Genomic DNA, 18,078 nt, shown 5'->3' on the forward strand with positions numbered 1-18,078 from the left:
GAGGGAGGGAGGGAGGGAGGGAGGGAGGGAGGGAGGGAGGGAGGGAGGGAGGGAGGTTGTAACTCTGTCGACCAGGTCTGCACAGTCCCACGCACTCTGTCTCGGATCTCTCACACAGCACGCATGGACTCACACACTCACACACACTTCCATTAAGACACAGAGTTTATTAGTGATAAAAGTTATTATCATTCTACAGGTCTAGTGATAATAGTTATCATTCTACAGGTCTAGTGATAATAGTTATTATCATTCTACAGGTCTAGTGATAATAGTTATTATCATTCTACAGGTCTAGTGATAATAGTTATCATTCTACAGGTCTAGTGATAATAGTTATCATTCTACAGGTCTAGTGATAGTAGTTATTATCATTCTACAGGTCTAGTGATAATAGTTATTATCATTCTACAGGTCTGGTGATAATAGTTATCATTCTACAGGTCTAGTGATAATAGTTATCATTCTACAGGTCTAGTGATAATAGTTATCATTCTACAGGTCTAGTGATAGTAGTTATTATCATTCTACAGGTCTAGTGATAATAGTTATCATTCTACAGGTCTAGTGATAATAGTTATCATCATTCTACAGGTCTAGTGATAATAGTTATCATCATTCTACAGGTCTAGTGATAATAGTTATCATCATTCTACAGGTCTAGTGATAATAGCTATCATCATTCTACAGGTCTAGTGATAATAGTTATCATTCTACAGGTCTAGTGATAATAGTTATCATCATTCTACAGGTCTAGTGATAATAGTTATCATCATTCTACAGGTCTAGTGATAATAGTTATCATCATTCTACAGGTCTAGTGATAATAGTTATTATCATTCTACAGGTCTAGTGATAATAGTTATCATTCTACAGGTCTAGTGATAATAGTTATCATTCTACAGGTCTAGTGATAATAGTTATCATTCTACAGGTCTAGTGATAATAGTTATCATTCTACAGGTCTAGTGATAATAGTTATCATCATTCTACAGGTCTAGTGATAATAGTTATCATTCTACAGGTCTAGTGATAATAGTTATCATTCTACAGGTCTAGTGATAATAGTTATCATCATTCTACAGGTCTAGTGATAATAGTTATTATCATTCTACAGGTCTAGTGATAATAGTTATCATTCTACAGGTCTAGTGATAATAGTTATCATTCTACAGGTCTAGTGATAATAGTTATCATTCTACAGGTCTAGTGATAATAGTTATTATCATTCTACAGGTCTAGTGATAATAGTTATCATTCTACAGGTCTAGTGATAATAGTTATTATCATTCTACAGGTCTAGTGATAATAGTTATTATCATTCTACAGGTCTAGTGATAATAGTTATCATTCTACAGGTCTAGTGATAATAGTTATCATTCTACAGGTCTAGTGATAATAGTTATCATTCTACAGGTCTAGTGATAGTAGTTATTATCATTCTACAGGTCTAGTGATAATAGTTATCATTCTACAGGTCTAGTGATAATAGTTATCATTCTACAGGTCTAGTGATAATAGTTATCATCATTCTACAGGTCTAGTGATAATAGTTATCATCATTCTACAGGTCTAGTGATACTAGTTATCATTCTACAGGTCTAGTGATAATAGTTATCATTCTACAGGTCTAGTGATAGTAGTTATTATCATTCTACAGGTCTAGTGATAATAGTTATCATTCTACAGGTCTAGTGATAATAGTTATCATTCTACAGGTCTAGTGATAATAGTTATCATCATTCTACAGGTCTAGTGATAATAGTTATCATCATTCTACAGGTCTAGTGATAATAGTTATCATCATTCTACAGGTCTAGTGATAATAGTTATCATCATTCTACAGGTCTAGTGATAATAGTTATTATCATTCTACAGGTCTAGTGATAATAGTTATTATCATTCTACAGGTCTAGTGATAATAGTTATTATCATTCTACAGGTCTAGTGATAATAGTTATTATCATTCTACAGGTCTAGTGATAATAGTTATTATCATTCTACAGGTCTAGTGATAATAGTTATTATCATTCTACAGGTCTAGTGATAATAGTTATTATCATTCTACAGGTCTAGTGATAATAGTTATCATTCTACAGGTCTAGTGATAATAGTTATCATTCTACAGGTCTAGTGATAATAGTTATCATTCTACAGGTCTAGTGATAATAGTTATCATTCTACAGGTCTGGTGATAATAGTTATTATCATTCTACAGGTCTGGTGATAATAGTTGTCATTCTACAGGTCTAGTGATAATAGTTATCATTCTACAGGTCTAGTGATAATAGTTATTATCATTCTACAGGTCTAGTGATAATAGTTATTATCATTCTACAGGTCTAGTGATAATAGTTATCATTCTACAGGTCTAGTGATAGTAGTTATCATTCTACAGGTCTAGTGATAATAGTTATCATTCTACAGGTCTAGTGATAATAGTTATCATTCTACAGGTCTAGTGATAATAGTTATCATTCTACAGGTCTAGTGATAATAGTTATCATTCTACAGGTCTAGTGATAATAGTTATCATTCTACAGGTCTAGTGATAATAGTTATCATTCTACAGGTCTAGTGATAATAGTTATTATCATTCTACAGGTCTGGTGATAATAGTTATCATTCTACAGGTCTAGTGATAATAGTTATCATTCTACAGGTCTAGTGATAATAGTTATTATCATTCTACAGGTCTAGTGATAATAGTTATTATCATTCTACAGGTCTGGTGATAATAGTTATTATCATTCTACAGGTCTAGTGATAATAGTTATCATTCTACAGGTCTAGTGATAATAGTTATCATTCTACAGGTCTAGTGATAATAGTTATTATCATTCTACAGGTCTAGTGATAATAGTTATTATCATTCTACAGGTCTAGTGATAATAGTTATCATTCTACAGGTCTAGTGATAATAGTTATCATTCTACAGGTCTAGTGATAATAGTTATTATCATTCTACAGGTCTAGTGATAATAGTTATTATCATTCTACAGGTCTAGTGATAATAGTTATCATTCTACAGGTCTAGTGATAATAGTTATCATTCTACAGGTCTAGTGATAATAGTTATCATCATTCTACAGGTCTAGTGATAATAGTTATCATCATTCTACAGGTCTAGTGATAATAGTTATCATCATTCTACAGGTCTAGTGATAATAGTTATCATTCTACAGGTCTGGTGATAATAGTTATCATTCTACAGGTCTAGTGATAATAGTTATCATTCTACAGGTCTAGTGATAATAGTTATTATCATTCTACAGGTCTAGTGATAATAGTTATCATCATTCTACAGGTCTAGTGATAATAGTTATCATTCTACAGGTCTAGTGATAATAGTTATCATTCTACAGGTCTAGTGATAATAGTTATCATTCTACAGGTCTAGTGATAATAGTTATCATTCTACAGGTCTAGTGATAATAGTTATCATTCTACAGGTCTAGTGATAATAGTTATCATCATTCTACAGGTCTAGTGATAATAGTTATCATTCTACAGGTCTAGTGATAATAGTTATCATTCTACAGGTCTAGTGATAATAGGTATTATCATTCTACAGGTCTAGTGATAATAGTTATCATTCTACAGGTCTAGTGATAATAGTTATTATCATTCTACAGGTCTAGTGATAATAGTTATCATTCTACAGGTCTAGTGATAATAGTTATTATCATTCTACAGGTCTAGTGATAATAGTTATCATTCTACAGGTCTAGTGATAATAGTTATCATTCTACAGGTCTAGTGATAATAGTTATTATCATTCTACAGGTCTAGTGATAATAGTTATTATCATTCTACAGGTCTAGTGATAGTAGTTATCATTCTACAGGTCTAGTGATAATAGTTATCATTCTACAGGTCTAGTGATAATAGTTATTATCATTCTACAGGTCTAGTGATAATAGTTATTATCATTCTACAGGTCTAGTGATAGTAGTTATCATTCTACAGGTCTAGTGATAATAGTTATTATCATTCTACAGGTCTGGTGATAGTAGTATTATCATTCTACAGGTCTAGTGATAATAGTTATCATTCTACAGGTCTAGTGATAATAGTTATCATTCTACAGGTCTAGTGATAATAGTTATCATTCTACAGGTCTAGTGATAATAGTTATCATTCTACAGGTCTAGTGATAATAGTTATCATTCTACAGGTCTAGTGATAATAGTTATTATCATTCTACAGGTCTAGTGATAATAGTTATTATCATTCTACAGGTCTAGTGATAATAGTTATCATTCTACAGGTCTAGTGATAATAGTATTATCATTCTACAGGTCTAGTGATAATAGTTATCATTCTACAGGTCTAGTGATAATAGTTATCATTCTACAGGTCTAGTGATAATAGTTATCATTCTACAGGTCTAGTGATAATAGTTATCATTCTACAGGTCTAGTGATAATAGTTATTATCATTCTACAGGTCTAGTGATAATAGTTATCATTCTACAGGTCTAGTGATAATAGTTATCATTCTACAGGTCTAGTGATAATAGTATTATCATTCTACAGGTCTAGTGATAATAGTTATTATCATTCTACAGGTCTAGTGATAATAGTTATCATTCTACAGGTCTAGTGATAATAGTTATCATTCTACAGGTCTAGTGATAATAGTTATCATTCTACAGGTCTAGTGATAATAGTTATTATCATTCTACAGGTCTAGTGATAATAGTTATCATTCTACAGGTCTAGTGATAATAGTTATCATTCTACAGGTCTAGTGATAATAGTTATCATTCTACAGGTCTAGTGATAATAGTTATTATCATTCTACAGGTCTAGTGATAATAGTTATCATTCTACAGGTCTAGTGATAATAGTTATTATCATTCTACAGGTCTAGTGATAATAGTTATTATCATTCTACAGGTCTAGTGATAATAGTTATCAATCTACAGGTCTAGTGATAATAGTTATCATTCTACAGGTCTAGTGATAATAGTTATCATTCTACAGGTCTAGTGATAATAGTTATCATTCTACAGGTCTAGTGATAATAGTTATCATTCTACAGGTCTAGTGATAATAGTTATCATTCTACAGGTCTAGTGATAATAGTTATTATCATTCTACAGGTCTAGTGATAATAGTTATTATCATTCTACAGGTCTAGTGATAATAGTTATCATTCTACAGGTCTAGTGATAATAGTTATTATCATTCTACAGGTCTAGTGATAATAGTTATCATTCTACAGGTCTAGTGATAATAGTTATCATTCTACAGGTCTAGTGATAATAGTTATCATTCTACAGGTCTAGTGATAATAGTTATTATCATTCTACAGGTCTAGTGATAATAGTTATCATTCTACAGGTCTAGTGATAATAGTTATCATTCTACAGGTCTAGTGATAATAGTTATTATCATTCTACAGGTCTAGTGATAATAGTTATTATCATTCTACAGGTCTAGTGATAATAGTTATCATTCTACAGGTCTAGTGATAATAGTTATCATTCTACAGGTCTAGTGATAATAGTTATCATTCTACAGGTCTAGTGATAATAGTTATTATCATTCTACAGGTCTAGTGATAATAGTTATCATTCTACAGGTCTAGTGATAATAGTTATCATTCTACAGGTCTAGTGATAATAGTTATCATTCTACAGGTCTAGTGATAATAGTTATTATCATTCTACAGGTCTAGTGATAATAGTTATCATTCTACAGGTCTAGTGATAATAGTTATCATTCTACAGGTCTAGTGATAATAGTATTATCATTCTACAGGTCTAGTGATAATAGTTATTATCATTCTACAGGTCTAGTGATAATAGTTATCATTCTACAGGTCTAGTGATAATAGTTATCATTCTACAGGTCTAGTGATAATAGTTATCATTCTACAGGTCTAGTGATAATAGATTATCATTCTACAGGTCTAGTGATAATAGTTATTATCATTCTACAGGTCTAGTGATAATAGTTATTATCATTCTACAGGTCTAGTGATAATAGTTATCATTCTACAGGTCTAGTGATAATAGTTATCATTCTACAGGTCTAGTGATAATAGTTTTATCATTCTACAGGTCTAGTGATAATAGTTATCATTCTACAGGTCTAGTGATAATAGTATTATCATTCTACAGGTCTAGTGATAATAGATTATCATTCTACAGGTCTAGTGATAATAGTTATCATTCTACAGGTCTAGTGATAATAGTTATTATCATTCTACAGGTCTAGTGATAATAGTTATCATTCTACAGGTCTAGTGATAATAGTTATCATCATTCTACAGGTCTAGTGATAATAGTTATCATTCTACAGGTCTAGTGATAATAGTTATTATCATTCTACAGGTCTAGTGATAATAGTTATCATTCTACAGGTCTAGTGATAATAGTTATTATCATTCTACAGGTCTAGTGATAATAGTTATCATTCTACAGGTCTAGTGATAATAGTTATCATTCTACAGGTCTAGTGATAATAGTTATCAATCTTACAGAACAAATTGTAATATTTTTTCTGTTCCTGTTTTGTTGTCTTTCATTGCACCATCTTCGTGCACTGTAGAAACAGACTATTATTACATTCCAAAACAGAGACGCACACAGCAGTCAAGCTAAGGAATGCACAAATCAGTCCACCAAAGTAGGCTTGAGATAAACAGGTCTGGTAATTGTGTGAGGAATAGAGGGATCGATAGAGAGATGGAACGGACAGAGAAGACTGGAAGAGAAGACTGTGTGTGACACTTGGGGAGTTGTGTGCGTGCGTGAGAGAGTAACCGGCTCTGCTGCAAAGCATGCCCCCCCTCGGCCCCCCCTTCCCATCATACCATCTCAGTCTGGGTCACTTCAAAGGCCTCCTCCTCTTCCCCCTCCTCTTCCTCACCGATGTGGCAACTCTGGAGAGAGAAGGGGAGAGAAAGAGAGAGGGGGAGAGTAAAAGGGGAGGGAGAGAGAGAGAGAGAGGGGAGAAGGGAGAGGGGAGAGAGAGCGGGGAGAGAGAGAGTGGGGAGAAGGGAGAGTGGTGAGAGAGAGAGTGGTGAGAGAGAGAGTGGGGAGAAGGGAGATGGGGGAGAGAGAGTGGGGAGAAGGGAGAGGGGAGAGAGAGAGTGGGGAGAAGGGAGATGGGGGAGAAGGGAGAGGGGAGAGAGAGAGAGAGAGAGAGTGGGGAGGAGGGAGATGGGGCAGAAGGGAGAGGAGAGAGAGAGAGAGAGTGGGGAGAAGGGAGATGGGGCAGAAGGGAGAGGGGAGAGGGGGGAGAGAGAGAGTGGGGAGAGAGAGAGAGTGGGGAGAAGGGAGAGGGGAGAGAGAGAGAGTGGTGAGAGAGAGAGTGGGGAGAAGGGAGAGTGGAGAGAGAGAGCGGGCAGAAGGGAGAGGGGAGAGGGGGGAGAGAGAGAAGGAAAGAGTGAGTAAGAGAGAAATAGAAGTAGAAGAGAAGGTGGAGAGTTAGCAGCACGTCTAATACAACACAGCACACGAGATTAAGTTCAAATCTAGTAGGGAACCAGTATGTTACCTTGGCCATAATATCAGCATAAGCCATGTATAAGTAGTCTACTTCCAGTTTGCTGCAACAACAGAGAAAACAGGACAATGTTTAGCCATCAAACAAACTGAGAAACACTTAAGTGAAGGTTTTGACTGTTTTACATACAGAAGTCGTTGGATATGAATAATTGATTATAGGTCAACAACAGACATGCTCCTCCTTCTCTCCCTTGTCTCCGTTTGTAGTGACAGGTTGAGGGAGGGAGGGAGGGAGGGAGGGAGGGAGGGAGGGAGGGAGGGAGGGAGGGAGGGAGGGAGGGAGGGAGGGAGGGAGGGAGGTGGCCTCACCTCTTCTCTGTGAGAGCAGTCCGGCTGAAGTGTAGGATGAGCTGATGCAGAGGGTCGGGTTTAGTTTCTGCCTCCTCCTCTCCCTCCTCTCCCAGCTCCTCCTCCTCCATGGCTTTCTACACACACACACACACACACACACACACACACACACACACACACACACACACACACACACACACACACACACACACACACACACACACAAACACAAAATCCTTACAGAAAGATGCCGAAGACTCACAAAGATGACAATAATACAGTATATAGTAGTATACAATTATTACTATATTTTCTACGGAGTACTGTTGCTAATATAAAACAACACAGCCGAGGAGAAAAGCCCTCACAGACAAGTCGTCGATCATGCGGTCTTCAAACTGGTATCCTTCAGTCTGCAGCCAGTTCCTTTTGTACCCATTCAGGAACATGTTGGACCCCCGGTGCCTGTTGGAGAGAACAGGAAGTGACAACAAAGGAAGTTACACCGCATACCAAGCGTCAACAAAAAATCATGTTACACTATATATATATATATATATATATATATATATATATACATACACAAGAGTATGTGGCCACCCCTTCAAATGAGTGGATTTGGCTATTTTAGCCACATCCGTTGCTGGCAGGTGTATAAAATCGAGCACACAGCCATGCAATCTCCTTAAACAAGCATTGGCAGTAGAATGGCCTTGCTGAAGAGCTCAGTGACTTTCAACGTGGCACCGTCATAGGATGCCAACTTTCCAACAAGTCAGTTCTGTCACGCCGTGATCTGTTTCACCTGTCTTTGTGATTGTCTCCACCCATTTCCAGGTGTCACCTGTTTTCCCGATTAGTCCCTGGGTATTTATTCCTGTGTTCTCTGTTTGTCTGTTGCCAGTTCGTCTTGTCAAGTCAACCAGCGTGTTTTTTCGTGCTCCTGCTTTTTCCTTATCTCCGTTTTTCTAGTCCTCCCGGTTTTGACCCTCGCCTGTCCTGACTCTGAGCCCGCCTGCCTGACCATTCTGCCTGCCCTGACCTCGAGCCTTCCTGCCACTCTGTACCTCCTGGACTCTGACCTGGTTTATGATATTTTGCATGTCCATGACCTATCTCTTGCCTGCCCCTAGGATTATAATAAATATCAGAGACTCAAACCATCTGCCTCCCGTGTCTGCATCTGGGTCTCACCCTATATCGTTACAAGTTCGTCAAATTTCTGCCCTGTTAGAGCTACCATGGTCAACTGTACGTGCTGTTATTGTGAAGTGGAAATGTCTAGGAGCAACAACGGCTCAGTTGGGAAGTGGTAGGCCACTAAGTTGCAACACTCAGTACCGAGTGGAGGCAACGTCAGCACAATAACTGTTTCCATGGCCGAGCAGCCGCACACAAACCTAAGATCACCATGTGCAATGCCAAGCGTTGGCTGGAGTGGTGTAAAGCTCGCCGCCATTGGAGTCTGGAGCAGTGGAAACGCATTCTCTGGAGTTATGAATCACGCTTCACCATCTGTCAGTCCGACGGACTAATCTGGGTTTGGCAGATGCCAGGAGAACGCTACCTGCCCAAATGTATAGTGCTAACTGTAAAGTTTGGTGGAGGAGGAATAATGGTCTGGGGCTGTTTTTCATGGTTCGGACTAGGACCCTTAGTTCTTAACGCGATGGCATTCTAGATGATTCTGTGCTTCCAACTTGGTGTAAACAGTTTGGGAAAAGACCTTTCCTGTTTCAGCATGACAATGCCCCCGTGCACAAAGCGAGGTCCATACAGAAATGGATTGTTGAGATCAGTGTGGCAGAACTTGACAGGCCTGCACGGAACCCTGACCTCAACCCCATCAAACACCTTTGGGATGAATTATGAATTGGAACGCCGACTGCGAGCCAGGCCTAATCGCCCAACATCAGTGCCCGACTTCACTAATGCTCTTGTGGCTGAATGGAAGCAAGTCCCCGCAGCAATGTTCCAACATCTAGTGGAAAGCCTTCCCAGAAGAGTGGAGGCTGTTATAGCAGCAAAGGGGGGACCAACTCCATATTAATGCCCATGATTTTTGGAATGAGATGTTCAAAGAGCAGGTGTCCACATACTTTTGGTCATGTAGTGTATCAAAGGCCACACTAAAGTCTAACAGTACAGCTCCCTCCATCTTCTTATTATCAATTTCTTTCAGCCAATCATCAGTCCTTTGTGTCAGTGCAGTGCATGTTGAGTGCCCTCTATAAGCATGCTGAAAGTATGTTGTTCATTGGTTCACAGAGAAATAACATTGTTTGCTAAGAGCCGGCAGCAAGCTGATTGGTCGGCTGGTAGAACAAGTAAAGGGTGCTTTACAATTTTTGTGTGATGCACACAATACTCCATAATGACAAAGTGAAAACAGGTTTTTAGAAATTCTTGCAAATGTATTAAAAATAAAAAACAGAAATGCCTTAATTACATGAGTATTCAGACCCTTTGCTATGAGACTAGAAATTGAGCTCATGTGCATACTGTTTCCATTGATCATCCTTGAGATGTTTCTACAACTGGATATGAGTCAACCTGTGGTAAATTCAATTGATTGGACGTGATTTGGAAAGGCAAAAATGTGTCTATAAGGTCCCACAGTTGACAATGCATGTCAGAGCAAAAACCAAGCCATGAGGTAGAAGAAATTGTCCATAGAGCTCCAAGACAGGATTGTGTCGAGGCAAAGATCTGGGGAAGGGTACCAAAAAATGTCTGCAGTGGCCTCCATCATTCTTAAATGGAAGAAGTTTGGAACTGCCAAGACTCTTCCCGGCCAAACTGAGCAATTGGAGAGAGGGGCCTTGGTCAGGGAGGTGACCATGAACTCGATGGTCACTCTGACAAAGCTCCAGAGTTCCTCTGTAGAGAGAGGAGAACATTCCAAAAGGACAACCATCTCTGCAGAACTCCACCAATCAGGCCTTTATGGTAGAGTGGCCAGACGGAAGCCACACCTAGATAAAAGGCACGACAGCCCGCTTGGAGTTTGCCAAAAGGCACCTAAATTACTCTCAGACCATGAGAAATAAGACTCTCTGGTCTGATGAAACCAAGATTGAACTCTTTGGCCTGAATGCCAAGCGTCACATCAGGAGGAAACCTGGGACCATCTCTATGGTGAAGCATAGTGGTGGCAGCATCATGCTGTGGGGATGTTCTTCAGCAGCAGGGACTGGGAGACTAGTCAGGATCGAGGGAAAGATAAACAGAGCAAGGTACAGAGAGATCCTTGATGAAAACCTGCTCAAGAGCACTCAGGCCCTCAGACTGGGGGGAAGGTTTAACTTCCAACAGGACAACAACCCTAAGCACACAGCCAAGACAACGCAGGAGTGGCTTCGGGACAAGTCTCTGAATGTCCTTGAGTGGCCCAGCCAGAGCCCGGACTTGAACCCGATCGAACATCTCTGGAAAGACCTGAAAATAGCTGTGCAGCGACGCTCCCCATCCAACCTAACAGAGCTTGAGAGGATCTGCAGCTTGTAGCGTCATACCCAAGAAGACTCAATGCTGTAATCGCTGCCAAAGGTGCTTAAACAAAAAGGTTTTTTTTTTTAACAACAAATTCTAAAACCTGTTTTTGCTTTGTCATTATGGGGTATTGTGTGTAGATTGATGAGGAAAAACAACAATTTAATACATTTTAGAATAAGGCTGTAAAGTAACAAAATGTGGAAAAGAAGTCAAGGGGTCTGAATACTTCCTGAATGCACTGTATATATATTTAATCTGTACATTACATGTACCTTGCCGTCATATGACAAATAGCTGTAAAAATAGAATTAAAATAGTTTTATTCTATTTTTCCTCCTCCAAGTCCTCCAATCAGATATTTTGTTACATGAATAGAAATTACGCATGAATTGTGATCTGATACTTATTTCGGGCAAATGTCGGATCTATCCCAGAAAAATACAAAATACCGAGAAATTACTTAGAAATGAGACCAAAAATCACAACAAAAAGGCACACTAACCTATTACTACACAGATATGCAGTAGTGAAGAGTTTGATTGTGATTACCTGGGGATGTTGTAGAGGGGTGACATCCTGAAGCAGGCCACAACAGCTTTGCGTCGTTGTTTAGAAAGCAGCTTGTGCCAAACCATCTTCTTAGACTTGTACGGGTGCTCCGTCTGGGGAGAGATATAGAGATTATATTAATATATATATATTAATCTCTATATATGGAGAGAGATTATCACAAGGGTCAAGAGTTTCCCTGGACAGATGACAAGTTCGTGAAAACTTCTGGTGTGAAAGGTGTGTGTGTGTATGTGAGTGAATACAGTACTCACCACCTCTATGTGGTAGAGGACAGCGGAGACCTCCTGGACTCTCTTGACCACCTTCTCAGGGTCCTCAGCGTCCTCAGCCTTCCCTGACGTCTCCTTATACAGCGCCATCTGCCAGCGCATTGACGGGTCCTCCACCTACACACAGCCAAAGAGTCAACAAACACACCACATGGACACCACATGCACAGCACAGCACACACAGTATAGACCAACGACATTGAAATACTAATCCCATATATATATATATATATAAGTACCAGTGAAAAGTTTTACTTTATTTTTACTATTTTCTACATTGTAGAATATTAGTGAAGACATCAAAATTATGAAATAACACATATGGAATCGCGTAGTAACCAAAAAAGTGTTAAACAAATCAAAATATATTTTATATTTGAGATTCTTCAAAGTAGCCAATACCAAGTCCATATTATGGCAAGAGCAGCTCAAATAAGCAAAGGGAAACGACAGTCCATCATTACTTTAAGACATGAAGGTCAGTCAACGCGGAACATTTCAAGAACTTTTAAAGTTTATTCAAGTGCAGTCGCAAAAACCATCAAGCACTATGATGAAACTGGCCCTCATGAGGACCACCACGGGAAAGGATGACCCAGAGTTACCTCTGCTGCAGAGGATAAGTTCCTTAGAGTTACCAGCCTCAGAAATTGCAGCCCAAATAAATGCTTCACAGAGTTCAAGTAACAGACACATCTCAACATCAACTGTTCAGAGGAGACTGTGTGAATCAGGCTTTCATGGTCGAATTGCTGCAAAGAAACCACTACTAAAGGACACCAATAAGAAGAGACTTGCTTGGGCCAAGAAACACGAGCAATGGACATTAGACTGGTGGAAATCTGTCCTTTGGTCTGATGAGTCCAAACTGGAGATTTTTGGCTCCAACCGCTGTGTCTTTGTGAGACGCAGAATAGGTGAACGGATGATCTCCGCATGTGTGGTTCCCACCATGAAGCATGGAGGAGGAGGTGTGATGGTGTAGGGGTGCTTTTCTGGTGACACTGTCTGTGATTTATTTAGAATTCAAGGCACACTTAACCAGCATGGCTACCACAGCATTTTGCAGTGATACGCCATCCCATCTGGTTTGCGCTTAGTGGGACTATCATTTGTTTTTCAACAGGACAATAATCCAAAACACACCTCCAGTCTGTGTAAGGGCTATTTGACCAAGAAGGAGCGTGATGGAGTGCTGCATCAGATGACCTGGCTTCCACAATCACCCGACCTCAACCCAATTGAGATGGTTTTTCGATGAGTTGTTCTGCAGAGTGAAGGAAAAGCATCCAACAAGTGCTCAGCATATGTGGGAACTCCTTCAAGACTGTAGGAAAAGCATTCCAGATGAAGCTGGTTGCGAGAATGCCAAGAGTGTGCAAAGCTGTCATCAAGGCAAAGGGTGGCTACTTTGAAGAATCTCATATATAAAATATATTTTGATTTGTTTAACACTTATTTGGTTACTACATGATTCCATATGTGTTATTTCCTAGTGTTGATGTTTTCACTATTATTCTACAATGTAGAAAATAGTTTAAAAAAAAATTTAAAAATTTAATGAGCAGGTGTGTCCAAACTTTTGACTGGTACTGTATATATACAGGTAATGTATTGTTTGGCACAAAACCTAATCTAGGTGGAGGTGTGCTACTCACCTTGCCCTGCAGATGCATGTTGTTCTGTAGAAACTCTCTCACCTCCTCATCTGTGTCTTTCTGTTAGGGGACAGTCATTAGGTATCAAAGTTAAAAAGCAAAATATGTGTGATCTCTGAGTGTGTGTTTGTTTGTGTTTTTCTGTGTGTGTGTGTGTTTGTGTTTGTGCGTGTGTGTGTGCGTGTGTGTGTGTGTGTGTGCGTGTGTGCGTGTGTCTTCCACTACCAGGCTGTAGCGTATCTTGGCCAGGTTAATCAGTTCCTGGTCAGCAGGGGAACACATGTTGAGGCCAATAGGAAGCATTTTCTTCAGCGCTGCTACGATCAGAGATGTCTGCACCGAATAGCGGTCCCCCCTTCGCTTCTTCTTGGTACGCTCCACGTCAGAACCTCCAGCCTATAGGAGGAGAGAGTGTGGTCAGACTGTACCATCTCTAGCTTATAGGAGGAGAGAGTTGGGTGAGACCATACCATCTCTAGCCTATAGGAGGAGAGAGTTGGGTCAGCCAATACCATCTCTGCCCACCCCTCTCTGTCTTTACGTCTGATGTATGTACTAGACAAGGTACATCAATATCCCCATTTTCTGATTTATTTAGGTACTAGACAAGGCTGCTCTCTATGCCCATGTTTACTGTAGGAAGGTACTAGACAAGGCACCCCCATATCCCCATTTCTGTCTGATGTAGGTAGGTGCCCTAAAGGGAAATTACATTTCACAAAAATGAAAGCAAACTACATTGCTGCTATATGCTTTAATTATGGGTGGTTGAGGTTAAAAACATTTTAAAAGGGGTGGGGAATTGGGGAAATGTGATTGAACTGAACAAGGCTAAGGGCTAAGAAACAAAACAGCAACATGCTGGAAAGGAAAAAAAGAGAAAAGCAATCATTAACGTCAAACACAAAATCTACCAATACACCAGTACTAGGGTTGCAAAATTCCAGTTTACGTGATTCTGGATTTCCTGCTAAATCCCTTCTCATTTTGGGAATCTTCCAAACAGAATTTTGGGAAAACTTGGGAATTTTGCAATCCTAAGCAATACTAAAACATAACATTTATTTTCTCACCAAAATGCAGCTTGTGCATGTAAGAAGCTGTTAGTGCTAACTTTGCGTCTGTCCGCTGGAGAGCTGCTCTACCTTGTCATTGGAGAGCTGCTCTACCTAGTCATTGGAGAGCTCCTCTATCTAGTCAAGGGAGAGCTCCTCTACCTAGACAATGGGGAGCTGCTCTACCTAGTCAAGGGAGAGCTGCTCTACCTAGTCAATGGGGAGCTGCTCTACCTAGTCAAGGGAGAGCTCCTCTATCTAGTCAAGGGAGAGCTCCTCTACCTAGTCAAAGGAGAGCTCCTCTACCTAGTCAAGGGAGAGCTGCTCTATCTAGTCAAGGGGGAGCTGCTCTATCTAGTCAAGGGAGAGCTCCTCTACCTAGTCAAGGGAGAGCTCCTCTACCTAGTCATTGGAGAGCTGCTCTACCTAGTCAAGGGAGAGCTGCTCTACCTAGTCAATGGGGAGCTGCTCAACCTAGTCAAGGGAGAGCTCCTCTACCTAGTCAAGGGAGAGCTCCTCTACCTAGTCAAGGGAGAGCTCCTCTACCTAGTCAAGGGAGAGCTCCTCTACCTAGTCAAGGGAGAGCTCATCTACCTAGTCATTGGAGAGCTCATCTACCTAGTCAAGGGAGAGCTCCTCTACCTAGTCAAGGGAGAGCTCCTCTACCTAGTCAAGGGAGAGCTCCTCTATCTAGTCAAGGGAGAGCTCCTCTACCTAGTCAAGGGAGAGCTGCTCTACCTAGTCAAGGGAGAGCTGCTCTACCTAGTCAAGGGAGAGCTGCTCTACCTAGTCATTGGAGAGCTGCTCTGCCTAGTCATTGGAGAGCTGCTCTGCCTAGTCATTGGAGAGCTGCTCTATCTAGTCAAGGGAGAGCTGATCTATCTAGTCAAGGGAGAGCTCCTCTATCTAGTCAAGGGAGAGCTGCTCTACCTAGTCAATGGAGAGCTCCTCTACCTAGTCAAGGGAGAGCTGCTCTATCTAGTCAAGGGAGAGCTCCTCTATCTAGTCAATGGAGAGCTCCTCTACCTAGCCAAGGGAGAGCTCCTCTACCTAGCCAAGGGAGAGCTGCTCTACCTAGTCAAGGGAGAGCTGCTCTACCTAGTCAAGGGAGAGCTGCTCTACCTAGTCAAGGGAGAGCTGCTCTACCTAGTCAAGGGAGAGCTGCTCTATCTAGTCAATGGAGAGCTCCTCTACCTAGTCAATGGAGAGCTCCTCTACCTAGTCAATGGAGAGCTCCTCTACCTAGTCAAGGGAGAGCTGCTCTACCTAGTCAAGGGAGAGCTCCTCTATCTAGTCAATGGAGCGCTGCTCTATCTAGTCAAGGGAGAGCTGTTTTATCTAGTCAATGGAGAGCTCCTCTACCTTGTCAATGGAGAGCTGCTCTACCTAGTCAAGGGAGAGCTGCTCTATCTAGTCAATGGAGAGCTGTTCTATCTAGTCAATGGAGAGCTGTTCTATCTAGTCAATGGAGAGCTCTATCTCGTCAAGGGAGAGCTGTTCTATGTAGTCAATGCAGTCCTGTGTTAGTAGTGCAGTAGGGTTCTGCTAGGCCCAGCCCACCACTCCACACCAGGTATAGCAGCAGTCTTTGGGGTCAGCTCCATTACCCCTGATTTCTGACCACTGATCAGATAACAGAGGCTCCTTCAGTAATGACCATCTGACAGCTGAGGAGAGGAAATGGGATAGCAGGCCTTAAATATCCCTTACTGGTCGGCTAAAAAAACAATATACAACTTAACCTATTTAATGCCTCTACATAATGCCATAAAACGGTATATTCATAATGCTACATATTTATTCTTCATTTATTTGTATATTACTTGGACAACTTTGTGGTTCCGAAACTCTGGAGTGGTACCAGGAAAGATCACTGTGAAGATTAGAATAGATGAGCCTTCTAAGGTTTATAAGGTATATAACATGGCTCCACTTTGGGTTTAAAAGGTATATAACATAATATACTTTAGGTTTATAAGGTATATAACATAGTATACTTTAGGTTTATAAGGTATATAACATAATATACTTTAAGTTTATAAGGTATATAACATAATATACTTTAGGTTTAAGGTATATAACATAATATTCTTTAGGTTTATAAGGTATATAACATAATATACTTTAAGTTTATAAGGTATATAACATAATATACTTTAGGTTTAAGGTATATAACATAATATACTTTAGGTTTAAGGTATATAACATAATATACTTTAAGTTTATAAGGTATATAACAGGACTATACTTTAGGTTTATAAGGTATATAACATAATATACTTTAAGTTTATAAGGTATATAACATAATATAAGGTATATAACATAATATACTTTAGGTTTATAAGGTATATAACAGGGCTATACTTTAGGTTTATAAGGTATATAACATAATATACTTTAAGTTTATAAGGTATATAACAAGACTATACTTTAGGTTTATAAGGTATATAACATAATATACTTTAGGTTTATAAGGTATATAACATAATATTCTTTAAGTTTATAAGGTATATAACATAATATACTTTAGGTTTAAGGTATATAACATAATATTCTTTAGGTTTATAAGGTATATAACATAATATACTTTAAGTTTATAAGGTATATAACATAATATACTTTAGGTTTAAGGTATATAACATAATATACTTTAGGTTTAAGGTATATAACATAATATACTTTAGTTTTATAAGGTATATAGCATAATATACTTTAGTTTTATAAGGTATATAGCATAATATACTTTAAGTTTATAAGGTATATAACACAATATACTTTAGGTTTATAAGGTATATAACATAATATACTTTAGGTTTATAAGGTATATAACAGGGCTATACTTTAGGTTTATAAGGTATATAACATAATATACTTTAAGTTTATAAGGTATATAACAGGACTATACTTTAGGTTTATAAGGTATATAACATAATATACTTTAGGTTTATAAGGTATATAACATAATATACTTTAGGTTTATAAGGTATATAACAGGGCTATACTTTAGGTTTATAAGGTATATAACATAATATACTTTAGGTTTAAGGTATATAACATAATATTCTTTAAGTTTATAAGGTATATAACATAATATACTTTAGGTTTAAGGTATATAACATAATATTCTTTAGGTTTATAAGGTATATAACATAATATACTTTAAGTTTATAAGGTATATAACATAATATACTTTAGGTTTAAGGTATATAACATAA

At 38.7% G+C, this 18,078-nt stretch overlaps 1 protein-coding gene across 5 annotated transcripts in view; it reads right to left on the reverse strand.

Moving 5' to 3' along the window:
• Window positions 1-18,078, reverse strand: part of ryr1b (ryanodine receptor 1b (skeletal)) — a 305,047-nt gene that overhangs the window by 66,778 nt on the left and 220,191 nt on the right. For all 5 annotated transcript variants that reach the window (XM_045724892.1, XM_045724889.1, XM_045724890.1 and 2 more), the window contains 8 exons: window positions 14,034-14,204; window positions 13,809-13,868; window positions 12,133-12,267; window positions 11,858-11,970; window positions 8,182-8,278; window positions 7,832-7,947; window positions 7,512-7,563; window positions 6,826-6,894 (listed from right to left, as the gene is read on the reverse strand). In XM_045724892.1, the coding sequence (XP_045580848.1) occupies window positions 6,826-6,894; window positions 7,512-7,563; window positions 7,832-7,947; window positions 8,182-8,278; window positions 11,858-11,970; window positions 12,133-12,267; window positions 13,809-13,868; window positions 14,034-14,204 (813 nt within the window). The remainder of the gene's footprint in view (window positions 1-6,825; window positions 6,895-7,511; window positions 7,564-7,831; window positions 7,948-8,181; window positions 8,279-11,857; window positions 11,971-12,132; window positions 12,268-13,808; window positions 13,869-14,033; window positions 14,205-18,078) is intronic.

Source organism: Salmo salar, chromosome ssa09 (assembly GCF_905237065.1).
Source record: "Salmo salar chromosome ssa09, Ssal_v3.1, whole genome shotgun sequence".
In the NCBI taxonomy this organism is placed as follows: Eukaryota; Metazoa; Chordata; class Actinopteri; order Salmoniformes; family Salmonidae; genus Salmo; species Salmo salar.